The sequence below is a fragment of the Canis aureus genome, chromosome 30, assembly GCF_053574225.1.
Source record: "Canis aureus isolate CA01 chromosome 30, VMU_Caureus_v.1.0, whole genome shotgun sequence".
NCBI classification, from domain to species: domain Eukaryota; kingdom Metazoa; phylum Chordata; class Mammalia; order Carnivora; family Canidae; genus Canis; species Canis aureus.
Window position 1 is genome coordinate 18,471,074 of NC_135640.1, and position 26,877 is coordinate 18,497,950.

General features: G+C 36.5%; 1 protein-coding gene and 1 long non-coding RNA gene across 10 annotated transcripts in view; one reads left to right on the forward strand and one right to left on the reverse strand.

The window, feature by feature from the left end:
- LOC144301762 (uncharacterized) overlaps positions 1 to 26,281 on the forward strand; it is a 161,350-nt gene extending 135,069 nt beyond the window's left edge. For all 9 annotated transcript variants that reach the window (XR_013368561.1, XR_013368565.1, XR_013368556.1 and 6 more), the window contains 2 exons: positions 24,847 to 24,988; positions 26,121 to 26,281. Coding sequence is in view for 2 of the 9 variants with exons in the window: in XM_077878844.1 (XP_077734970.1) it covers positions 24,847 to 24,965 (119 nt within the window). In the remaining 7 variants the exon portion in view is untranslated. The remainder of the gene's footprint in view (positions 1 to 24,846; positions 24,989 to 26,120) is intronic.
- Positions 1 to 26,877, reverse strand: part of LOC144301763 (uncharacterized) — a 305,839-nt gene that overhangs the window by 200,595 nt on the left and 78,367 nt on the right. The window lies entirely within an intron of this gene.

A 26,877-nucleotide genomic window follows, 5' to 3' on the forward strand; every position in this document is an offset into this window, starting at 1 on the left:
TTTACAAGGTGGAGACCTTGGAGAAAAAAAAAATAATCAATACTTAGTAAAAGATTAAACCACTAAGAGAGGAAAACAAATAAGGTTGTAAGTCTCAAAGATTTGGAGACAAGTGTGCTAATCTGCTGAATTTGTAAATATCAGAACACTTCCATTCTTATTCTTTAAGGAACACTGCTCTACTAAAATAATGACTATCCCTTTGCATGCATATGTGCTTAAAATGCTTAATAATATGGTGCCTTTCAAATGATATACAAGATACTATGCTTTCAAGGCTGGGGTGGCGCTCATTCTAAGAAGCAACTTACAGAGAAACCACTGTGGGGTTTTGAGCAAGTTTGATCCCATGGCTTAATGCTAAAGAGTTGGATAGAATAAAAGAAACAGTCTAGAAATCAAATTAGAATGTATAGAAGTGGGAATCCTGGGTGCCTCAGCGGTTAGACATCTGCCTTTGGCTCAGGGCGTGATCCCAGGGTTCTGGGATCGAGTCCCACATTGGGCTCCCTGCATGGGGCCTGCTTCTCCCTCTGCCTATGTCTCTGCCTTCTCTATGTGTCTCTCATGAATAAATAAATAAAATCTTTCAAAAAAAGAATGTATAGAAAAAGTTGAAGTTCTAAGTGTAGACTTGTCTTAGAATATTCTATCAAAATTATTGTTATAGAAATAACAACATTGGGATCCCTGGGTGGCGCAGCGGTTTGGTGCCTGCCTTTGGCCCAGGGCGCGATCCTGAAGATTCAGGATGGAATCCCACGTCGGGCTCCTGGTGCATGGAGCCTGCTTCTCCCTCTGCCTGTGTCTCTGCCTCTCTCTCTTTCACTGTGTGCCTATCATAAGTAAATAAAAAAATAAAAAAAAAAGAAATAACAACATTAAAGGAGCAAATATATTTAAATACTAGCATCCTTGGCTTTGGAATGTTAAAATAAAAATAAAAGGCACTGATATTTCATTTACCTGTTTTTCCCTTAGGGAGGATAATGTAGAAAAGGGAAAGAAAGTCAAGGTTAAAGTCATCAAAAGGAACTTTTTCAGTAGGAGGAAAGGTTACAAGCATGAGTCAGTTTAAAGTATTTTCACTGTCAGTGATATAATCGCTGTACTATGTTATAAAGAGTTTTACCCAACACATAGAGCAATTAAATGCAACTCTGAAGCACATAAATGTGATCTCCACTGCTTCAGATGCAATCAGTGCAGACCTGGGCTCCAAGGTGAAATGTGCCACTAACAACTCTGATGATTTTAGGGAAAAAACTACCTCCTTCAGAGTCAGTTCATATCCCTCTACAATGATAAAGGTGAATTGACATCGTCCATAGTTCTATTTTTAAAATAGACTCATTTTGTAAGGAATTTCTTCACCTGAATGAATTCAAGTTTGTCATAGGACTTAGCTATAGGACAGAGACCAAGAATAAATCTCTGTGCTTACTCTGAATCTCAGTCGAAATCACCTGTAATGTGTGGGAAGGTCAAGAAAAAAGAACACTAGAAGATGCTGAGTATTAAGATAATATAATAATACATAAGAATATTTATAAATTCCTTTTCCCTGCAGCAGAAATCAAAAATTAACAACTTGAGAAACAAGTTCTCTTCAAAAAATAACTAATAATTATACTTCAATTGTATGTCAAATTAATTAATTTAATAGCAAAAAGCAAAAGCAAAACATATCTTTGTTTTAGATGCTCCCAAATTCAAAAACTGATTAACATAAGAGGCTTTCCCCCAAACTTCTTTGGAAAATGTCAAGAAAATGAGTGCCATCTTTTAACTAATTACCCATATATTAGTAACATCTATCACTGAATATTTAGCATCCACTGTACTTTTTATTTAGTTCCATTAAGTGTAGTAGGGGCTATAAAAAAGTTTAGGTGAAGTCCAGGAACCAACACTTTTTTAGCCTTTTACTTTTTTATTGAGATATAAATGACATATTAGTTTCAGGTGTACAACACAGTTATTCAACATTTGTTTGTACTGCAAAATGATCACCACAATAATCCAGTGAACTACTATCACCACAGTTACAAAAATTTTTTTTCTTGTGATAAGAACTTTTTTATGGATTGTTTTTTAAAGATTTTATTTAAGAGAGCAAGCATGAGCAGAAGAGAGAAGGAGAGGGAGAAAGAGAAGCAGACACCCCACTGAGCAGAGAGTCCAATGCGGGGTTTAATCTCAGAACCCTAAGATCACAACTTGAGCCAAAGGCAGACACTTGACCCACTGAGCCACCCAGGCACCTTGTGATAAGAACTTTTAGGATCTACTCTCTTAGCAACTTTCAAATATGCAATACAGTATTTTAACTATGGTCACCACACTGTACATCCCTGTGACTTACTTATTTTATAACTGGAAGTCTGCACCTTCTGACCACCTTCATCCATTTCACCCCACCCCTACCCTCTGCCTCTGACAACCACCAATCTAGGAACCAATGTTTTAGTTGAAGAGGTGAAAATAATAAAAATGGGGAATAAAATAAGTATAAGTAAATACCATGAAGTCTAAATTTTAGAGTATGGACTCAAACTCTTTTAAGAAATTTAGAGCAGAGAGAGACTAATTTAGCAGAAAACGTTTAATGGGTCAGGTCAAACAGATTCAGAGTGGGTAGGACTGAAGCAGGTAGGAAGAAATATCCTCCAAACCTGTTAGAGAAGAAACACAAGCAAGGACTTAGACGCAAGTCCAAGGTTAGTATAATGAGGACAACAGGCAGGGCAGCTCCAATGGCGCAGCGATTTAGCGCCACCTGCAGCCCGGGACGTGATCCTGGAGACCCGGGATCGAGTCCCACGTCAGCTCCCTGCGTGGAGCCTGCTTCTCCCTCTGCCTGTGTCTCTGCCTCTGTCTGTGTGTGTGTGTGTGTCCCTATGAATAAATAAAATCTTTAAAAAAAAAATGAGGACAACAGGCAATCATAAAATTTCATATTTCTACCAGAACCAAATATTTTTCCTTCTTCTTTAGCTGTTATTTTGGTGCCAAAGCAATTCTAGTGAGTATTCATGTCAACAGAAAGAAAGAACACGTGCCCCAAAACTCAGTGCATACAAACTATGGCATATACTCAACACCACCTCTAAAGCTGGTCGAAACTGTTAAGTCAGGTATTTTCTCCCAAGCAAGAACATCTTGCCAAGGGAACTCTCAACACCCAGGACTTCAGCTTTATCTAAGAAAAATCTTCACTCCAATCTAATAGTGCTTCTGAACATTTGACAAAATCCATGAACCCAGTCCTGAAATTTCTGTTAGCTCCTGCCAACAAAAGAGCCAGAAGGCAGTGCCTGGTCCTTTTACGTGGTGGACAGAGAGTTAGATATCCTGCCTAAAGGACCTTTGAAGAGAGATGGTATAAAAAGTAAAATGAAAGTTTCCTTTGAAAGTCAATGAAAGAGATGCCTCGGTGGTGCAGTGGGTTAAGCCTCTGACTCTTGGCTTTGCTTCAGGTTGTGATCTTAGGGTTGTGAGATCGAGCTCCATGTCAGGTTCTGCATTCAAAGTGGAGTTGGCTTGAGACTCTCTCCCTCTCCCTCTGCCCCCTCCCCACTGCATGCTCTCTCTCTCCCTCTCTCAAATAAAGAAATCTTAAAAAAAAAAAAAAAAAAAAAAAGAAAGTTAATGGGTTATTTAGCCCTATATCTGGATAGAGGTGATAGGAAGAGGGTGCTAAGCAGTGTATGGCAGAAGATGGAAACATGGCTATAGAAGAATTTGACTTGGATTTTTTTTTTCTTTAGAAGAAGTTAATTGTCCATTTAAGTGCTGTGGTCAGGGACACCTGGGTGGCTCAGTGATTGAGTGTCTGTCTTTGGCTCAGGTCATGATCCCAGGGTCCTGGGATCGAGTCCTACATTGGTCTACCTGCAGGGAGCCTGCTTCCCCCTCTGCCTGTGTCTCTGCCTCTCTCTCTCTCTCTCATGAATAAATAAAATCTTTAAAAACAAAATAAGTGGTCAGCCCTGGTGGCCCAGTGGTTTAGTGCCTGCCTTCAGCCCTCAGTGTGATCCTGGAGACACAGGATCGAGTGCCACGTCAGGCTCCCTGCATGGAGCCTGCTTCTCCCTTTGCCTGTGTCTCTGCCTCTCTCTCTCTGTGTCTGTCATGAGTAAATAAATTTTAAAAATCTTTTTAAAAAATAAGTGCTATCATCAGTAACGAAATAAAGATAACTCAAAACCTAGTTCAGTTATACAAAAAAAATAGATTAATGACATCATTAATGATTGTTGTCTTACAACTTTGGTTAATCCCTATGTGCACAATAATCATTGTGCATATTATATGTCATATTAATAGGATTGTATGCTACATTTGATAAAAGCATTAATTTCTATTTAACATCTTTTATTGTTGCATGAAGTTACCTAATGTTGCATAGTTTCATGTTTATTGCTTTTAGAAATTCAAAGGAACTCAAAATCTGAGTCTAAACTTGAACTTGATCTAGTTCCATGGCAAGAAAAACCATCTTAGTGTCTGCAGGAATTAAGAAAATGTGTCTAATAACTGCCCCTTCCCACAATAATATAAATAAATAAAACTTTTGAGCAAATTATGAAACGAAGTGGAATTCCAGAATCTCCCTGCCTATCACTTGAAGAATAAACCAAAAATAGTAACATGTAGTAAAATGTTTATAAAATGAAATACTGAAAGGGAAATATGCCTCAGAGAATGATCAAAAGGAAAAGTCCTCAGATTTGACAAGATTGGCTAAGCAGTTAACCCCACTGTGCCTTCAACATCAGAGATGCTTCGATGGGCAAATGAGGTCTAGTGGAACTCTGTTTGCTATGCTGGAGGCTCTTTGCCCTAAACATGCCCCCAAACAACTTAAAGTTACCTGCAAGAGAACAAACTATGATTTGATTATACTCCCCCCCAACAGCAACCAGACACACTTTTCAGTGATAGTACAAAGTGGATAGTACAAAGAAAACACAGGGAGAAGGATGATAAAAGATATGTGAGGAGTACAAGTACAAAGCAATAAAGACAACAAACAATTAAAAGCAAAATAAATCAATAAGATAACACCTATTTAACAATTTTTTCAAGAAAATAGAAAATTAATTTGCCAACTAATTTATGAAGTTGGTATGGTATAATCTTGATACTTCAACTAAATATGGAATAGAACATAATATAAAAGTTAATCCAAACCCATAAAATTTAATATACATGTGTATAGATATACATAAAGAGATACATAATGGTCATATAGATATTTCTCCAATAACACAAGGATGATTTAATCTCATACATGCAATATAATTTACCACCACAAGAATGAAATAAAGGAGGAAAACACACAATCTTCTGAATAAATGGAAAAATTACATAATAACATTTAATTTCTACTTATGATTATGAGAGAAAGTGGAAAACTTAGAAACTAAAAGCAATCTCCCTGCTTTGGTAAAGATTATCATAAACTATAGCAAATATACTCCATGGAGAAACTCCAGGCAATGCCCTGTAGTGTCTGCAATTACATAAGGATGCTCAGTACTAACTTCTTAAGGCAATAATATTAAGAAAAAAAATCCTTGGTGGGACTCCTGGGTGGCTCAGTGGTTGAACCTGTGTTGACGCCTGTTGACGCCTGTGGCTCAGGGAGTGATCCCGGGGTTCTGGGATCTAGTCCCGCATCGAGCTCCTGCATGGAGCCTGCTTCTCCCTCTGCCTGTGTCTCTGCCTCTCTCTCTCTCTCTGTGTTGCTCATGAATAAATAAATCTTTTTTAAAAATCCTTGTTAAAGCAACTATATTAAGAAAAAAATAAGATAGGAAAGGAAGAGATATTTTTCTATATGCAGTTGGTAAATAATTCTTACATATAACAACCAAGAGGATCCTCAAATCATTAGAACTATTAAATGTTCATGAAGCTTGTTAAGTATAAGATTGCCATGCAAAAAAAAAAAAAAAAAAAAAATTAAGCATCCCTCAACATCGGTCATTCTCAAATGGGGGGATTTTGCCCACCAGCAGACATTCCACATTATATGGAGACATTTGGTTGTCACATCTGAGGGTGTGTGAATGTAAGGTGCAGTTGACATCTAGTAGGTAGAGGCCAGGGATGCTGCTAAACATCCTACAATGCACAGGACAGTCTCCCACAACAAAGAGTTATCCAGCCCAAAATGTCAAATTGCAGGCTGTTAAAAAACCCAGCTCCATACCACCACAATAACCAGTGAGAAAATGTAATAAAAAATAAGATCCCATTTAAAACAGCAAAACGAAGTGCAAAGTATCTAGAGATTGATCTAACGACGTTTAGAGAGACTTAATTTAAGAGAAAATGTTAAACACTCTTAAATGGCCTAAAAGAAAAACCAAATTAGTGAAAAGATATTTTATATTTGTAGATATATTTACTTCATGTTGTAAGAATTATTGACTCTCAAAATTATTGATAAATTTTAAATAATCCAACTTTAAAAATCATCAGGATTTGGGGAACTTGTTCATCAGACTGTAAAGTTTTTAGTGAAGTATGGATTGAAGAATCTTACCTACCCCACACTTTTTGAGTAGCTGGTAACTTCTTTCAAAAAAGTGTAATAAAAGGCAGATGTTGAAACAAATTGAAGTTTGGTATTTGCAGGCTTTGGTTTCTTAGTTCAGTGCAAATTGTAGCAATCTTCAATATATAGAGCTCAGCCTATTTACGAGATAACTAGTTTCTTATCTTGAAGGATAAAAATTATATATCTACCATCATTAGAAAATTAGTTTCTAAAACAGTGTTAATGATATTTTAACATCATCATTGCTTAAAGTATGCGTACCTATAGTTGCACACTACATGAAGACTAGATGATCAGATAGAAAGTTTTCAATGTCATTTTTCCTTTGTTCTTCCCTGACATGGCATTCTACTAATTTTGGTACATGTTTAATATCAAAACTCCCTAACTCTAATCTCTCAGAAACTCATTAATCTGCATTAATAGCCTTTCTGGGAAGCTGTAAGTTTAATCAATTCTTATTTGATAAGGGTCTCTAATGCTTTCAGTGATGGGACACATACTGAGCAACAAATTGTTTCAGAGCCATCAGCATTATCCAAAGTCATGTCAGATGTTGATAAAGCAAAATTCCTCGTACAATACAGGAATGTAATTCTCAATTCTTTATCCACTGAGAAGGTTAATAAAACAGAAGGCCCTCATAATGTTATCTAAATACTTGAAGAAAGATAACTTATTAAAACATAGTATTTCCTCATAATCTGGATATTTTTATATTTAGATAGAAGAGGGCTGTTTTCTCAATGACCTGATGGAGTTATACAAGTCACTGCTAGGTTCAGTTTTTAAATGTCTAGCCACCACAGTGAAGGCAATAACTGCAGTTACTGTCACTTTTTGCAGCAAATACCCTACCTCTGAGCTGTACACTAACTCACTATACTTATATAGTTTGGTGTCGACTTTTTGGTTTTGGGGGGGGTGCAATTTACATAATCATTCATATCAATCCTCACAAGCCTTATGTTATCCTCACATAAGGATAACAAAAAGAATTTCTTTACGGCTATGTCATATACTAGTTACTTAGCTCCACTGAACTGGAGCAGCAAGCAGCAAGTTGATGCTGCTGGTCAGCCATCATAATATTTGCTGTTTGATTTCTCCAAAGCGGGGATGGTTTTGTACTAACTCCTGTTGCTTTTCTTCTCTGAATGCTCTCATCCAATCTGTCAGGACACACTGAGGACTTAGTGTCTATAAGAGGCAATTTGTGGCTAGGGGACCACAGGATTCTTGAGGGTCATGCTCTCTTATTCTTCTCTGTGTCCCCAGCGCCCAGTATAACATCTATTACCTACAGAAACAATACACACACACACGCACACACACTTAAATTCTGAATTCCAGTGGACTGCTACTCTGCTGTGACCCACTGACCTAACTAACAAGCCTGCACAAGTCTACACACACCATATGGACCCAAAAATTGTACCTAGAGCTCATGCAATTATTTATTTGGCAATGCAAGACCCTAAACACTCTTTTTCCCAAAGAGACATCTTTATGCCTTACATGAGTGTTCCTTTCTTTTTTTATCCTCCTGCAGAGCTAAGTTCTCTTCTTCCTTCAAGACAGACCAAATCTCACCCTCCCCTAAAGCTTCTCTAACTCCAGCCGCAGGCCAGATCAAGGGAGTAAATCCCTCCTTGCTTTAAGCCATCATCACACCTTTCACTTCCCTGCATTTTTGCAGAGTGAGACAGTATTTATACTCTAAGTAGCTGGTCGTAGGAGGGATTAGAACACTGAAGTCCTTGAGAAAAAGGAACAAAATGATTCTGGTTTTGCATTCAATAAGCTATTTCAGTGAAGTACCACTGCCCTGTGTTCAAACAGGAAATCTTAGTGTCCAGGGATCCCTTTGTTTAAAAGGTAGATTTAAGAGGTTAACTCCAGGGTGAGAGGCAAGAAGAGAGTCCCAATGCTGTAGAACCACTTTTTAGTACCTTGCATCTTCCATGTGTAATGTAACTGTAATCCAAACATGGAATAACTGTAGTAGGGGAGACCAATTAGCAAATTTGGTCTTCTCAAAGACCAAAATTCGCAATAAATAAAATTAGCAATAACTGCTAATTCTATTTAAAATGTATATTTTTCTTTTTTTGCTTAAAGATTTATTTGGGTGAACTAATGTCTTACCCTCAATATTATCACTAGTACTTGAAGTAATAGTTTATTTTCATTTATCAAGTACAATTTCACCTGGACTAGATTCAGTTATTTCTGAGTAAGTTTTATGGGTTTTTTTCTATTCATAAAACCAAGATATAGCTAAAGTCAATTTCAACAGAAGTAATTTTATTTTTTGAAGATATTGGATTGTTTTTATTAATCATCATGTATAATTAAGCCTCTGGCTCTGATCAGATTTTAGCACATATAAATATTTGAGAACTCTGACTGTAGTGAGAAGTCAAGATTTATAAATATAAAATAGTATTTCTTGACCTCCACTTTCAAATGGCTAAGTTGCTTACTAAATTAGCTTTGGGAATACAAGCATTAAAGCAAATACAATTACTAATATTCTTCCCTGGAAATTTTTCTGATTTTTTTAAACATGAGAATTTCTGTATAATGTATTCATATAGAAATAAAGTAGTCTTGGGACTCCTGGGTGGCTTGGCGGTTAAGCATCTGCCTTCGGCCCAGGGCATGATCCTGGAGTCCCGGGATCAAGTCCCACATCAGGCTCCCTGCATGGAGTCTGCTTCTTCCTCTGCCTATGTCTCTGCCTCTCCCTCTCTCTCTCTGTCTCTCATGAATAAATAAAATTTTTAAAAAAGAAAGAAAGAAAGAAAGAAAGAAAGAAAGAAAGAAAGAAAGAAAGAAAGAGAAAGAAAGAAAGAAAGAAAAAGAAAGAAAGAAAGAAAAAAAGAAAAGAAAAGAAAAGAAAAGAAAAGAAAAGAAAAGAAAAGAAAAGAAAAGAAAAGAAAAGAAAAGAAAAGAAGAAAAGAAGGAAAGAAAGTAGTCTATATGTTTCTTAACCATGGATTGATTGGACCTTCCTCCTAAACCACAATTGAGCTCTCCAAATGATAAATCAAAACTAATCAAATGAAAAAACATGTATGAAACTACTTGAAAATTAAAAAGTGCTATAAGCATGTAAGATGTTATTATTATTCAGCTGCATTAAACTAAACCATCTGAAGATTAAATATCTGTCATCCAGGATTTTGTTTTCATAGTTCCAAGTTGACCAGTGGCTTACTACATTGCCTTGCTTAGAATCTATACATAGTCAACTGTAGGAAGAAAAGCAAACCTAAAATATTTTTCTCTGAGTCTTAGAAGCAAATCCTTAAGGATACTTCCAAAGAAGTAATCAAATTACCTTAAAATATTATTATAGCAGGTAACGTGTGCTCTATTTCATTTTCAGTTCTGGCCTGATTTTGGCTTTTTATTTTGCTTTTCACCTGATATATGCTGGAAATATGTTTTCCATTGTTCTCATTTTCTAGAAACTACATATATTGACTTAGATCTCTGGTTTTGCTTATTGAATTTTCTTATGGGAAATGGAAATTTAGCTTCACCTTTTGTAACAACATAAAAGAACAGCAAGAATCCAAGAAGAAAGCTTGGCCTCTCCCATTATACATGTTAAACACAAACTTTCACAGGCCCGGCCAGACGAAGACAGGCCAACACATGTCCTATCTCTGTGAAGGCAGGTCAGGACGCCAGCTGGCCCAGCAGGATGAGACCTGCAACAATACTCAGTAACAAAAGATGGTGATCTGTCTTTCTTGTGGCCTACGAGACTAGAGTTACTACTGTATTTGTCTAGTAAGGAAATGCATTTTCATTTTTTACTTTATTTAACCATGTCTATACCTGCCATGAACTAAACATTTGGGTCCTGCAGACATAATAAACATCGCAAAAGTCTGAAATTCCTACTGATGAACTACTTCCTCTCTGACATAGGAGAAGGAAAGAAGACTGGATTTGTATTTGGCATATTGAGAACTGCTATGGTTCATTTTCCAAATTGAAGGGGACAGTGGTCTTTTATATTATCATATACACTAGAGTGTCAAAATGCCTTCACCAGCACGCTTCACTCACCTTTCTTGGGAGGCTGCCCACAATTCCACTGTTCTCATTCTGAAGAAGTATCTCTTTTTCACTTTCCTGATGGTTAGTCAAAATGTTTTTCTTTCCAGATTTAGTCTTATAGTCTTATTAATTATAGTTTTATTCCTTTGTACCATGTTAAATAATTCTCCTTGCTACTTGAATCTTTTAAAGATGAGTAGGTGGTTATTATCTTCCCTCCCCTCTTCGTCCTTTTGCAAAGCAATGCATATTTTATGCCCTTTATTTTCCCTTTTAGGATTAATTCTTTTATTTTGTAAATTAATTCAATTGCTCTTCTCCAAATTCTTCTCCTCCAAGATTGTTTCCAAATCTGAAGGGATTAGATGTCCTAATATTAGTTCACTATTCTGAACTCTTTATATATTTTTTTAAAGATTTTATTTATTTATTTGAGAGAGAGCATGAAGAGAGAGAGGAAGAAGCAGACTCCCTGCTGGGCAGGGAGCCTAACTCAGGGCTCCATCCCAGGACCTAAGATCATGATCTGAGCGGAAGGCAGATGCTTAACTGAGGGAGCCACCCAGGCACCCTTGACCTCTTCATATTTATTCACCCATTCAATCCTCACAACAGCTCTGTGAGGCTAAGTCTAGCATTTTAGCAATTGTACTGATAAGCGTGGAAAGGTTAAGTAATTTGCGTCAGCTTATTCATCAAGTAAGTAGCAGATCTAGGACTGGAATTCAGACCCTCTGGTTCTAGAGAACACTATATCTCAATGTCTCCCAGTAACAGCTGGCCTGTAGTTTAAATTTGAGCTCTTATTTCCTTTATTCACAATATGAGCATATTTATGGAACACAAATGTTGAATTGGTTGGAAGAGAGTATTTTTAAATGCTGTGACAATACAATTCAGTATACATTCCCTCTTAACTACTTAATCTCAGCTCAAAATATAAATCAAACAGCCTGCCTTTGTCCCGTCATTTTATGGGCTCTTGGAGATATCTGGACTACAAAAAATTACCTTTTACAATACAAATATTCCCAGAAAAAGTTATGTCTTAGCCATTATTGTATGTGTATCTTACTACTATAATAAGAATAAATGAAAATGTGAATAGTATGTTGGTGGCAACACAAACTGGACACTTACATATATCTTGCTTGTTTGAAAGTGAACACTTGCACTTTTTCTATACTTGCACCAATTTTCTACAATTAACACTTAGGAGTTTTTCATCAAAAAGTACACTTTTTAAAGAGATTACTCTGAATTGTAGAGTATGTTCTGAGTTATACAATATCTGCAATCTTTTCTCACATTGAACATAGTCTAAAAAATTATATATTCATTCACTCACCAAATATTTATGGGGTACCTATGATATTGTTGGCATTAATATAGGTGTGATATATTTAAGGGGTAGGAACATCAAACAGATATTCTGCCCAGGAGCATATAGTAATGGAGATAAAACAAGAATTGAAAAAAAAAAAAAAAAAAGAAAAAAAGAAAAAAAATACAAGAAATGAAAACACGTAACACTGATAAAACCACTCAAAATAGAACATATTCCCTAACAGAGACAGCAAATTATACTTTTCATCTTTAATTAAACCTGAGTAAACATATGTACTTATAATAGGGCAGTAAAAAGGGCAACCATAATAGTATATTGAAAAAGTTAACAATACAAATTTCTTAGTTAACATGACTAACCTAGAACCCTATTTATAGCAAATATTAACACATATTTGCAGAAGGAGCAATAATATACACAATACAGCTCTACTTGTGCTAAAGTTTGTTGCTTCTTCAATTTATATAATGGGTCTGAATCCATCACCCATGAGCCCACCTTCCACTGGGTATCAGGGGAAATTACATAATAATAAGAGTAACAATAATAGCAAATGATTACCTTACTCTCTTCCATTATGAAACATTCTCTTTCAGATAGACCCAGACTCTAAATTCTAGACTTTCAATAATTTCCCCAATCTTACTCTAAAAACATCAAACAAAAACAAAACAAAGAAATAGTATGTCCAGATGGAGAAGAGCCCACTCATCATCCCCTCAGGCCTTTATTGTCTAACACTGGGTGCTGCTCTGGTCAGCACCCTAGACAGCTGGCTGCCTCCCCATCTGAAGCAATAGCTAGTAGAATCCCTGGTGTCCTCTCTCCTGAATCTAATTACAGGTGTCCGCACATCTAATAGCAAATGTTGCCTCCTGACTAATTCAGCTGATGGCTTTATCCAAGTGGCACATCCAGTGGCATCTGGATGTCTAGATGGGTACCCTCTGTAACCAGTTAGAGGAAGTTACCCTAAAACCACCTTCTCCTGTAGCCATCCTGTTTCTCTTACCTGAGTCCTAGTCACACATATCAAAAGAACGGAGTTTGAACTTTTACCAATACAAACAGTGAAAACAAAGCAGAAATAATGGCCCAATGTCTCCTTTGGAAGACTAAAAACAACTCAGTCGCCCCCTGTTGCCTTCTCAATTTATGAGCTCTGTTCCAGTTTGCTAGTAGTTTGAACATTTGGGAATCAGTTCACTTTAACTTTTGGTCTTTGTTATATTTTTTAATATTTATTGTTTTGATGTAAGGCCCATTCAACTCCTTAACCAAACTTTTTAAATAAAGAGATAAACATTTTGTCTTTTCTTTATGAAGTACAGCCTGATTGGCTGCACTGAAATATTAGCTTCATTTTCTCCTTAGTCAGATTTATGTTTATATAGTGTATAAATTAAAAAGAAGAGAAGAGAAACATACTGAGAGCTATCTTTACAACCACTGCAGGATTGCCCTTTCTTTCATCCCCAATTTCAAAAAAGACAATATAAAGCATGGCGCTGGCATGTTAACCACAGTCAGGAAGAGGCTGAGCTCAAATGTGTATGTAAAAATTTAGTTGTTTTTCTTTGATTCATCTGATAGCATCACACTGGGTCAGTTTCTTGTTTATGCTATCTTTATTGTTTCTGGTCTTAGAACAATAAACAGCCCTAAGTGGTTTCAATTACAGCAGCAAAACTGTGCAAATGAACTTTGGCTTTGTTTCATGTTGAATAGGGGGTTTTTATGATTTTATAAATGGTGATGTTTAGGAATCTTGCCAACACTGTTCTATAAACAGTGAAGAATCACATTTTGCCAGCTCTAGGCCTTTAATCTCCCAAATATTCTTCCCCTGATATGGATAAAGTATTTTTAACCTTGCACCATAGAGATGAATAGGAATGATCAAATTATCTGTGAATTCAATATTTGCATAAACAAAGTATTGGAATGTTTTTGCTGGTCATGTATCCACAAGCTGATACTTGATTTTTTTTTGTATGTCTCCTTTAATTACAGGAAAATATTAGTTAGCTGTCCTCATATTTTAATGAATATGACACACAGCTGTATCACAAAAGATATAGGGTAAATGTGTGATAACAAACATGACCCCACCCTTCTCAGTGACTTCACAGAATAAAAGGGAGCAATCGTACCTTATACTTCCATAATCACCTGGGCAGAAGGAATTCTGGAGATTCTTGCCCCGACAATTAAATCCTCTAGAACTAGTAACACAGGCCCTCCAGTCACAAGGGGTCCAGGAAATTCAACTATTTGCCTCAGAACAGTGACAATAAAGCACTGATTCATTTATAGAACCTAAAGTTTCAATCTACAGAATGATCTGGGAAAAAAGTAATCGGTTAGTGAATAGATTAGTGAGCTAGAGCTGCCATAACAAAATCCACAGGGCAGGTGGCTTGAACAACCACAAATTTATTTCTTATGATCTTGAAAGCTGGAAGTCCAATATCAAGGTTTCTCCTGAACTCTGTTTCCCCTCCCGAAGTCTTCATGTGGTCCTTTCTCTGTGTTTATGCATACCTAGTGTCTCTTTCTCTTCCTATAAGGACGCCAGTCGTTTTGGATAATGGCCCCACCCTCCTGGCCTCATTTTAACTTAATCACCTCTTTAAAGGCCCAATATCCAAACACAATCATATAATTAGGGTCTACTCCTCTGGCCTCCCTTAACTTTAAGAACGTCTAGAAAGGTCCTATATCCAAGTGTGGCTACATTCTCAAGTACTGGGAGTTGAGACTTCAGCATTATGAATTTGGGGAGGACAAAATTCAGCCCTTTACAATGAACATCACTACAGTCCTGTTAGGGTGTCTTAGCAGTTCAGATTTACAAGATGAAAATAATTTTCAAGGAAAAGTAAGGAACAATACTGTGAAACCTACATGTGGTATATGAGGCCAAAGGCAGGCTGCCCCAAGATGGGCCACTTTGGCATAAAGATCATTGTGAGTAAAAGTGATCAAAATCCACCAGATTCAGGGAAAGCTCTTCATCTCCCTGACAATTGCCTTAAAAAAAAATGGAGCTATGGGTGCCTGGGTGGCTCAGTCTGAGCTTAAGTGTCTGCCTTCAGCTCAGATCATGATCCGGGAGTCCTGGGATCTAGCCCCACATCAGACTCCCTGCTCAGTGGGGAGTCAGCTTCTCCCTCTCCTGCTGCAGCTCCCTCTGCCTGTGCTAGTTCATTCTCTCTCTCTCTCTCTGCCAAATAAATAAATACTTTATTTAAAAAGTTGAGACAGAAGACGTGCTTGGGGAGAAAGCTATTACTATAGATAACTATCTTATACTATGAACTAGGTCTAGTAGATAGGAAGGAACCTAGCAAGACCTGTTTGATCAAAGTCTTCTCTTTGCCCCCATTGTTTCCAAGTGGCCCAATAAACATCTGTTTACCAAACATTTACTGTTTTTCATCTTCATATGAATTGCATTCCTTCCCTTTAAAACCCCAGACCTTTGCCCTGTTCCTCAGTTCCGAATGACTTACATACCTCATTTTGCCTTACTGCCTTTGGAATTTGCAGGTCTATGTTGATTTCCCACATGTATGAAATTAAATTTTGTTTTCTTCATGTCAATTTTATTCTTAGTCTGGCTAAAAGGGCCTTGAAGAAGACAAGTTTTCTTGCTACCCAAAGGTGGCATTTAAAGAGTCTTAAGTATAAGAAAATTTTGTAATTATAGAAAATATCTTTGACTCATGCTGATTTTAAACTTTGAATACAAGATTTGAAAAGAAAATTTAGAACATTGCCTATATTGCTCCAATTAAGTGTTTCAAGTTTTTGCAAAATATGCTAAGTCTTGATTATCACTAAATTTAAAAGACAGGGAAATTCCATGTAAAAACTGTCTGATATTAAGAATTAGAATTTACTCATCAGGGCAGCCCTGGTGGCTTAGCGGTTTAGCATCACCTTCTGCCCAGGGCGTGATCCTGGAGACCTGGGATCAAGTACCACATCAGGCTCCCTGCATGGAGCCTGCTTCTCCCTCTGCCTGTTTCTTTCTCTCTCTCCTGGAGACCTGGGATCAAGTACCACATCAGGCTCCCTGCATGGAGCCTGCTTCTCCCTCTGCCTGTTTCTTTCTCTCTCTCTCTCTCTCTCTCTCTCTCTCTCTGAAAAAAATAAAAAATCTTTAAAAAAAAAAAAAAAAGAATTTACTCACCAAACTGAAGAAATTATGTCAATAAAATTATTTGCCTTTAGGAGTCTGTAGCTTATTTTTCATTTGACTTTTCCTTAAATATCTTGACTCAACAGAACTAGGAAAAACTAAATTCACATTTATGTGTGAAGCATGTTCAAATGTGGTTCTGTGGAATGAACCTATGTTATACTTTTAACTCTAAGCACATAACTATTTATAGTTTTTTGTGTATCCTTGTTCTAATCAGTAACCTCACCGAGCTTCAATTTCATTATGTGCATAGAAGAAGATAAGACGACTGACTTTTCACCTTTAACAGAGGATAATATTTGAAAGTGGGTAGTAAATAGGCAATCATATAAAATGTAATGGAAGGCAACTTCAGAAGATAAAGATCCCTAAGATATAAAAATTGAGTTTTATGAGGGGTTGGCAGGAATGGTGAACCATCAATAGAGAAAGGTTGTTAATTTTTGCAACATTCATTTACACTCTTCTCTACTGCAGATGTATAAACAAATTCAATCATTCAATTCAGATTCCTTTCAGTGGATCTTTTATTAAATCATACAACTGTATTTCAACTAATAAAAATCATAGAGGTCACCTAATACAAGGGATAGTGCTGATCATATTAAAATTAATCAGTTTAAAATACCTCGTACATGTGTCAAGACTGCATAACTTAATTTTTTTATAAACTGCACAGATTTTTCTGCAGAGAAAGCAATATTGGCAAAGGAGTCCAGATGTAGTGTTAAATGCAGTATAAGAAATAGGAAATAGGGAGAAGATAGTAGAGTACAATGCAAGATTATAGGATAGTTTGTTTACAAACTGCATAAATTGTTTTAATTCGGAGTTTACAATGGTTTAAATTATATTAATGCTATTGCATTTTTAAAATTATCATTGATATTAACAAATAATACATAAAATATGGTATTCCAATTCTTTAGACTTTTAAAAGCAATCTTCATTTTTTTTTCTTCAGAGAATCCTTCCTTTCCAGGAAAATACTGGCTGACAAATGCTCACCCCATGCAACTCAAATGAAATTAATTTCCAACCTACCTCAGCCCCTACAAGAAACATTTATTCCTTGTATCTGACCATCACTCTGAATCTTTTCATTTCTGAAATCCACAGCTCAGAATCTCCCTATCCTACCATCAAGTCCATCCCAATGAATCTCCTGTCCTTTGTCCTCACACTACCTCCTCCACTCCCTGGGCCCCCTAGTCTATCTGTCTCTCTGCACTGTTTTCTCTCCTACTCTGCCCCTGTAACCAGTTTCTCACCAGCATCTAAAAGCCCATATACCACCTACTAACTTTATTCAGCTTCTAATATTTCAAATATTTTCTATTTTCCCATTTTAACACATAGGCTGCAAAAACAGTACCAAATAATGCCTCATTTCTCCAAACTCTTGCATTCCAAATACCTCCAAATAATGAGCACCTTTTAATTTACCTTTTATCAAGATTAAACATTAGTTTACTAATAAGAATTCCTTTTCTGGAGTTCTTTCTGGAGTATTTTCTGGAGAAAATACAAAAAAGTATACAAATGTGACTAAAAATTATCCAAAATCCCATTACTCAGAGAAAATTATCATTAACATTTTGATAAATGCCCTTCCGTCTCTCTCACCCTCCATTTGTTTTCCTTTTTTTACTGAAGTATAGTTGATATACAGTGTTATACTGGTTTCAGATATACAATATAGTGATTCAACAATTCTATACATTAAGTTGTGCTCACCATGATAAATGCAATTATCTGTCACCAGACAATGTTATTACAATATCATTGACTATATTCCCCATGTTGTACTTTTCATCCCTGTGATTTACTTATTTTATTCCTCTAAATTTCTACATCTTAATCTCCTTCACCATTCTGCTGCCTATCTCCCCACTCACCTCCCTTCTGGCAACCACAAGTTTATTTTCTATATTTATGATTCTCACTCTCCACCTTTTAAAAAATATTTTAATAAAGAATCAACCCTGTCAATCTTTCCATTAAATTTTGAAGTTATTTTCATGCTTATAAAGAACTACCTACCCTCAAGAGTTTTCAAATATTCAATTTTACTTCCTTCATTTTTATAATTTTATTTTTAGACTTTAATTCTGGGTCCTTTACAATTTGGGACATGAAGAAGAAGGAAAAATTAGACCACTATTTTTACAAGGCTAGCCTGGTTTTAATAACTGTAAATTGTAAAATTTTAACTATTTGATAAGATTGATCAAATATTATACATTGAAAAATCCATCCCTCCTTCTGCTGATTCTTAGTATCTTCCTTATCATAAGCTAACTTATTATATTTACTCAAATCTACTTCTGGACTATGTATTTTGATCCACATATCCACTCAACCAGTCAGCCTGGTTGTGTAGCAAATCCATGAGGCTTTAATTATTGCAATCTTGTTATGTGTTTTAATATTTAATCCAACACGTTTCCTCATTATTCTTCTTTGCAAACCACTTTAAAAAGTATTGTTTGTAATTTAATTATACTAATTAATTGATTAAAATTAGTTTTAATTTTTATTAACTCCTTGGACTTACAGCAGTGTTGGTTCACTTTTCCTCTTCCTTCACACCCTTTATCATTCAACTTTTTTCACTCCCAGCATATTCAATCACCTCAGCATTGTTAACAGGGAAGTTGTTCACCCTGAAACTCTTCACTTTTCCAGGCTGCCTCTGAAGGTGTCTCTAAATCCTTACTTTGTCCCTTTCTCCTGTTCCATAAGAAGGAAGAGTACCTCCTTCTTTCTGCATCTAACTTTACCATAGCATCCTTAGTTTTATTTCTTCCATTTCTTTGGAAAATCCTGCCCCATCAGAAATCTTATCAAACTTTTTTTTATTTTTTTATTTTGTTTAAATTTTCTTAAAAGTTTGACTTATTCATGAGAGACACAGAGAGAGAGTCAGAGACACAGGCAGAGGGAGAAGCAGGCTCCCTGAAGGGAGCCCCATGCAAGACTTAATCCAGAATCCTGGGATCACGCCCCAAGTGCCCCAAGTGCCCCAAGCTCAAAGGCAGATGCTCAACTGCTGAGCCACCCAGGTATCCCCAATCGTTTTTAATTAAATTTTACCTTTCTTTCAATCCATAAACAAGCTAAAACTTCCATACCCTTGCCTTTTTTTGGCATCCTCCTCTCTAATGGCTTTCTTGACCTAATTTTCCTCTTGCTTCCCTGACAGCTCATTTGTAAACTTCTCTGGTTCTATTTCCTGTACTTCCCATATATCTATATATTCCATGATGTTCTATCCTTGGAGTTCTTCCTTTTTATTTCTACACTTACTTCCTTTGCAGTCTCAATTATTCCCACAATTCAAACTATGACGTCTCTGTATGACCCCAAAATTAATCTCAACATCAAAGAGCCCCAGATTACAAAACCTACAAGTAATTTCATCTATAATTCATTTCTTTTTTTTTTAATATTTTATTTTTTTATTCATGACAGACACAGAGAAAGAGAGGCAGAGACACAGGCAGAGGGAGAAGCAGGCTCCATGCAGGGAGCCTGACGTGGGACTCAATCCTGGGTTTCCAGGATCACACTCTGGGCTGAAGGCGGTGCTAAACCGCTGGGCCACCGGGGCTGCCCCACAATCCATTTCAAAGCAATAGCTTTACAAATGAGCAAACCAAGAAAAGATTTATCCTAGTTTGACTATTCCATAATCAGAAATAAAATGTAGGTTTTCGACTCCAGGTCTCTCTTGTATCCTACTTTTCAGACACATTTAATCCCCACTGAAAAAATCTCTACTATGATTCCCTTTGGCTCTACAAATTCATCAAACTTTTTGCCCATAGAGCCCAAGTCTAAAACTTCTAAACAGTGTTTGGTGTTTTCTGTACTCACTACTATTCACCTTTCCACACTAGCTCCTGTTAGACCCTTTTATATATACCACATTCCAAACAAACCTACCTATTTCTAATCTGGAATAGTCTGTTCTTACTCTGTTCCTAAATTGAGAACAGTTTTTTTTTTCTATTAACAAGTTTACTTCATAGTGATAGAATACAAATTTTATACACAATACACTGACTTTGGTATTACAGAATTTTTTATAAACTGTTTTTATAAACTATCTTATGGTGTTACTCTAAGAGAAAATGTGTTGTACCAACAGACCCCCTTTTCCCATAGCATTGTTTTTACTATGTATTTAAACAGTTTCTTTCCCTTAAACAAGATGAAAAACCCTCAAGTTCCCATACAGGAAAACAGTTAACCCAAATTTCAGTTAAACACTAGAAACCTATTTCTGTGCAACTTCTATCTTTTACCTGAATACTATACAAGGTTACAGTGTTGACCAAAAGAAGACACAGGTTTCTCATTAAACTTTTGTTTTAATGGGTCTCAAAATCCTGTGACAGATGTTTGGTCAATTGTTTCCATTAAAAAGTACTGATTTTAAAAACTAATAACTTAAAACTGCCACACACACACACACACACACACACACACACACACACACAAATGGTCCACAAAACACTCTCCTTTCCTTCTGAAGTTTTTATGATGCATTGTTATCATTAACCAGTCTTTTACTATTAAACGGCCAATTGACACAAACAGTTCTGAGACTGTTCTTCCACCACTGATTAAGACTGGGGTGGCAGGTGTTGGGGATAATATTCACTTAGCCTTCTGAGCTTTCTGGGCAGACTTGGTGACTTTGCCAGCTCCAGCGGCCTTCTTGTCCACTGCTTGGATGACACCCACAGCAACCATCTGTCTCATGTCACGAACAGCAAAACGTCCCAGAGGAGGATAGTCAGAGAAACTCTCAACACACATAGGTTTGCCAGGAACTATATTGACAATGGCAGCATCCCCAGATTTCAAGAACTTGGGATCATCTTCCAGCTTTTTTCCAAAACGACGATCTATCTTCTCCTTCAGCTCAGCAAACTTGCAAGCAATGTGAGCTGTGTGACAATCCAACACAGGTGCATATCCAGCACTGATTTGGCCTGGATGGTTCAGGATAATCACCTGAGCCATGAAGCCAGCTACTTCCATTGGTGGGTCATTTTTGCTGTCACCAGCTACATTGCCACGACGAACATCTTTGACAGATACGTTCTTAACATTGAAGTATACATCGTCCCCAGAAAGAGCCTCACTCAAAGCTTAATGATGCATTTCAACAGACTACTTCAGTTGTAACATTGACCGGAGCAAAGGTGACCCCCTTGCCACCTTAAGCCATGACCACCAGGATTAAGAAAACCAGTCTCCTCTTGGCCCACTGGGACAGTACCAATACCACCAATTTTGTAGTGTCCTAGAGAGACAGACGCAAGGGCTTATCAGTTGGATGGGTTGGTGGCAGAATGCAATCCAGAGCTTCACGCAGTATGGTTCCACTGGCATTCCCATCTTTACGGGTGACCTCCCATCCCTTGAACCAAGGCATTTTAGCACTTGGCTCCATCATGTTGTCTCCATTCCAACCAGAAATTGGCACAAATGCTACTGTGTCAGGGTTGTAGCCAATTTTCTTAATGTAGGTGCTGACTTCCTTAACAATTTCCTCGTATCTCTTCTGGCTGTAGGGTGGCTCAGTGGAATCCATTTTGTTAACACTAACAATTAGTTGTTTTACACCCAATATTTAAGCCAGAAGGGCATGGTCACGGGTCTGCCCATTCTTGGAGATACCTGCTTCAAATTCACCAACACCAGCAGCAACAGGACAGCACAGTCAGCCTGAGATGTGCCTGTAATCATGTTTTTGATAAAGTCTCTGTGTCCTGGGGCATCAGTGATGGTCACATAATACTTGCTGGTCTTGAATTTCCACAGGGAGATATCAATGGTGATACCACGTTCACGTTCAGCTTTCAGTTTATCTAAGACCCAGGCATACTTGAAGGAGCCTTTTCCCAACTCAGCAGCCTCCTTCTCAAATTTTTCCATAGTTCTTTTGTTGATCCCACCACATTTGTAGATTAGATGGCCAGCAGCGGTAGACTTGCTCGAAACTTATGTGTCCAATGACAACGATGTTGATGTGAGTCTTTTCCTTTCCCGTTTTGGTTTAGATTTAACAGTGGTTTTCATGACACCTGTGTTCTGGCGGCAAACCCATTGTGAAAAAGACCAGTTTTATTTTACTTCCATCTTTTAGTTCACATCACTCTTCTCAACTGAAATATCATTTTCTCACACTATTCCTTCCATCTCCACCTAATAAATCCCTATTCATAACTTAAAATTTCAATGTAAGTAACAACTATACCATGGTGTCCAGCCTGATAATATTCCCATTCTGTCATCCAGAACATACTATTTTCCTCCATTAAGTTCCAGTATCATATTATATCTCTCTCATAGGCATTTATATTTTGACCTTCATTGCTGTTCCTTGTGTATTGTTTTATTTTACTAGTAAATTATAAACTCCATGAGGTCAAGTATTTCTTTGTATTGTATACATCTTCTTGGTCATAGGTTATAATCAAATATATTAACATTAGGTGGCAGACTAAAGTGAATTCCTTATTTTCATCTACTGTGTTCTGCAATTTTTTTAAGTATTTAGTGAAACTGGTCTTATTTCATATAATTCCATTAGAGTAGGATAGTAAGGAAGAATCTTCAGACCCTTGTAGAGATAATCTATACTAAGATCAAAATTCTCCTGTTAGTATGATAACACTAGAATTTACTAAGTAAAAATAATCCATCTATTGAGAAATTTTAACTACCAAAATTATCAAGAAAAGAGGTAAGTTTTTAGGTTCCTATTGGTGCCCCAACATATTACCACAAATTTAGTGGCTTAAAACACACACACACACACACACACACACACACACACAACTCTTACAGTTCTAGAGGCCAGAAGTTCAATAACAGTTTCATTGGCTAAAATCAAAGTATCAGCAAAGCTGTTTCCTTCTGCAGACTCTAGGAGAGACTCTACCTTATTGTCCTTTCCAGTTTCTAATACAACTATGTTCTTTGGCTCATGTTTCCTTCCTCCATTTTCAAAGTCAGCAGTGTAGTGTTTTTCCTCTTCTCTGATCTGTTTCCATCTTTTCTTTTCTCATTTTTTCACACTGATACTGCTGCCTCCATTTTATTAGGACCCTTGTGGCTACAGTGGTCCCATCCAGACAATCCAGGATAGTCTTCTCATTGTCAAGATTCTTAATTTGAGCATTACAAAGTCCTTTTCATAGTGTAAAGTAATATATTCACAGGTTCCAAAGATCAGATCATGGGCATCTTGGAGGGGACTATTATTCAGCCTACTGTAAGAGGTTCATCCAAAGAATATTAGAATCTAAAATACTGAGAAAACAAAAAGCTCAATCACAGCTAATAGTTCTCTAGGCCATGAAAAAACTCTAAACAGGATGGAAAGATCTAAATATGCTAAGTGGCAAGATTCACAAAAAGAAATCTAAGAGGAGGAGGAGGAGCAATATTTCTAAGCAAACTGCATCGACCATTTCCCATTGATTCTGCATTCTTCTTTGACCAATAAATCAGCCAGGATAAGAAACACTGGACATGGTACAGAAATGGCAAAGGCACTCCATCATATCCTTTCTTACTCATATTACTTCTTGGTGTTAACCAACCACATGACAATGATCATATAGAAGGAAAAGGTAGGAAAGGTAGGTAATCCATAGCACTTTTTCCCTTCAATTTCTTCTTATCAGTAAACTGAAGGCAGAAGGTATTGGTAGAATGTGTGCATATCAAAAAATGATAAAGAAATAGTTGAATTAGTTTGGGGTAGAGTTTGGTAGAAATAAAATATGCATGCACATATGAGCTACAAAATATAAATTGTATAATTTTGGTGATTCTGCATAAGAATTAAATGCTCTTAAATTTGCATTAAAAGTGGTATTGCACAAGATAAAGATGAACAGTAAAATTCAAGGGTGCCTGGGTGGCTCAGTTGGTTAAATATCCAACTCTTGATTTAGGCTCAGGTCATGATCTTAAAGTCTTGATATTGAGCCCCATATTGGGCTCTGTGCCAGTGCTTAAGGTTCTCTCTCTCTCTCTCTCTGCCTCTGCCCCTGCCCTTGCCCCCACCCCCAGTCATGTGGGTACACACACACCCCTACGCTTTCTTGTGCAAGTTCTCTCTCTCCCCCTAAAAAAAAAAAGATGAACAGTAAAATTCATACTAATGATTTAAAAAATGAATTTCTCTTTACTTAGAATGACATTATAAATAGCAGATAAAACTCATCATGATAAACCAGAGAAAAATCACGAAAGAAGGGGAAAAATTTTATATTTTAGTACCTTTAGCATGACTTTTCTGCTTTTTGAACATAGGGCCTCACAGTTTCATTTTGCACGGGACCCCACAAATTATGTATGGCCTTGCACACCTCTGAGCAACTGGTTTGAGCATAAAATAATTGAGCCAGAAATGGGCTGCCTGAATAATCAAAACCTTGAAGGAATTTAATCACATGTCTGCTGTCTTCTGAACATAGCTTAATTCTACACATTCACTGCTTTCTGTAATAACTGCATTATGCAAGTCTCAAAGCTTTCATTGTTCTGCCTTAAAACTCTAGGTAATCTGCCTCTTTCCATACATAAAATATTATGTCCTCTATTCCTCAGGTTACCTGGACTCTGTAACCTGTGATTCTATGTTACCAAGCTGCAGATTATCCTCTCATACTAAAATAAGAGGCTGGTGTATGTCACATGCTGAACCCTATGTGCAAGTGTCTGAATAAATCTTTTGTCGCCTTAATTACAGGTAAGACCATGTTAAATTTAACTCCAACAGATGTTCCCTATGAAAATGTGATAGCTCAATCATTTAAATGGAAATGTTGAAATTCAAACATTTCCTTAGTAAAATGGTGAACTCCTGAAAGCTGACTACCAGTTTATAAGCTTGCAATGTTTTTGTGAAGCTATTTTTTAAAGTGTTAATGATGGGAGTGACAATATATGGATTTACTTCTAATAGCAAAGCTGTGTTGCTTTATATTTGAAAGTAATGATAAAAACTGGCTTCTCCTGGAGCCCAAGGATCTCCAGCATTGCATCGGGACCTACAAAAAGCACTGGATCAAGGATGCCAGTTGAACAGGACTCCAAACCTCTTTTCTACACCACTGTTCCAGGCATAGCAGTTCCATGTAATAAACTAGACTTCCATGTAAAATTTTGTTTGAAGAAACAATTCTGAGGCTTAAAGAAAAACACAGCAAATAACAATAATGTCCCCATTACCTTACAGAATAATCTTATCTTTTTAAAACAAAAGGAATCAAAGATAAAGTAAATGTGAAGAATTTTCTAAGTCAAAAATTTCTTCCTTTAGCAATTATTTTTTATAAGATCTCCATTGATAACCAATTCAAACTATGCATTTTATACTCCTTTGTTCTTAAATGGAGATTCTTTATTTAATATTAGAATCACTAGAATGAAATATTAAATGTTGGTACCCCAGGGAACACTGTACATTGCAGGCCATCTGCACTAAAGGGACCCACAATAGCTTAACCTAGAATATTAAGTTAGTGTCTATATTCCACATTTTCCACCTGTCAGCTTAGTGGAACAGCATCACACCTACCTATAATTTATTACAAATTTACTATATATTTAGTTTGCTAGTTTAAAACCACATTGCTTTAGCATTTAAGAGAGAGAAATAATCTGCAAAGCCCTGCAATTCCAATCCAAACATCCCAGGTAATTACTCTGTGCCCCAGGTATTAGATGCCATCAAATCATTTGGGTTATATGGAATAAATGTGGGAATTAACTTTAAGAAGTCTCTAACTATTGGCAAAGCAGTTGGAAAATTAAATTTATTGTTCTGTTTAACATACATACTTTTTAAGGCGTTTATTTGATGATCTCTTTTACTATAGCCTTACAGAGCTCATGGCCATCAGACAAAGGCATATATACTTCAGGGATACAGATCCATTCAAGGCTTCTGATGCAGAATTTTCAAGATTAAAGCCCCTGCTTTCCAACTGTTGACACACCAAAGGGGAGTTTTCTAATCAGCCAGATATTATAAATCCAACTGATGTCAATAAAACAAAAGTGTTTTATATTTCTTTTTTCTTCTATTTCTTTTTTCTTTTATTTCTTTGAAAAATCTAGACCCTAGAATGGCCATACATTCCTTCCCATATCACAGAATTCTGGCAGTCTAAACTCCAATTTGGAGATATTCCCATAGTATGCTTTGGGACATTTTGATTAGTGTTACCCAAGCCAGTGCCAACTGAGATAAAAAAGATCACTAATCCTTTAACAACATTTTTAAAAGATCATCATTTGAGGGTCAAATTCACTCTGTGCAACACGGGATACTTCATACTTTATTACCTATTATCCTCCAGTGTTCTTAAACAAAAGTTTGCATTTCCATATTTCTTTACATCAAAGATCTCCAATGTTCACTACTTCTCATTCTTTATAGTTTTATACTGCAAAGCTACATGTTCTTTTAAGATTTTTGTTAATAAAAGTAAATAAGTAGAAAACAAAATTTCTCTAACACACATTTCTGTAATGATATTTCTGTAAATGTTTAAGTGTCTTTCTTTCTGGTATCTTCCCAATACATAGTAATATAAATGATTGTTTTCTTAAAAATATGTTGAAACACTTAAA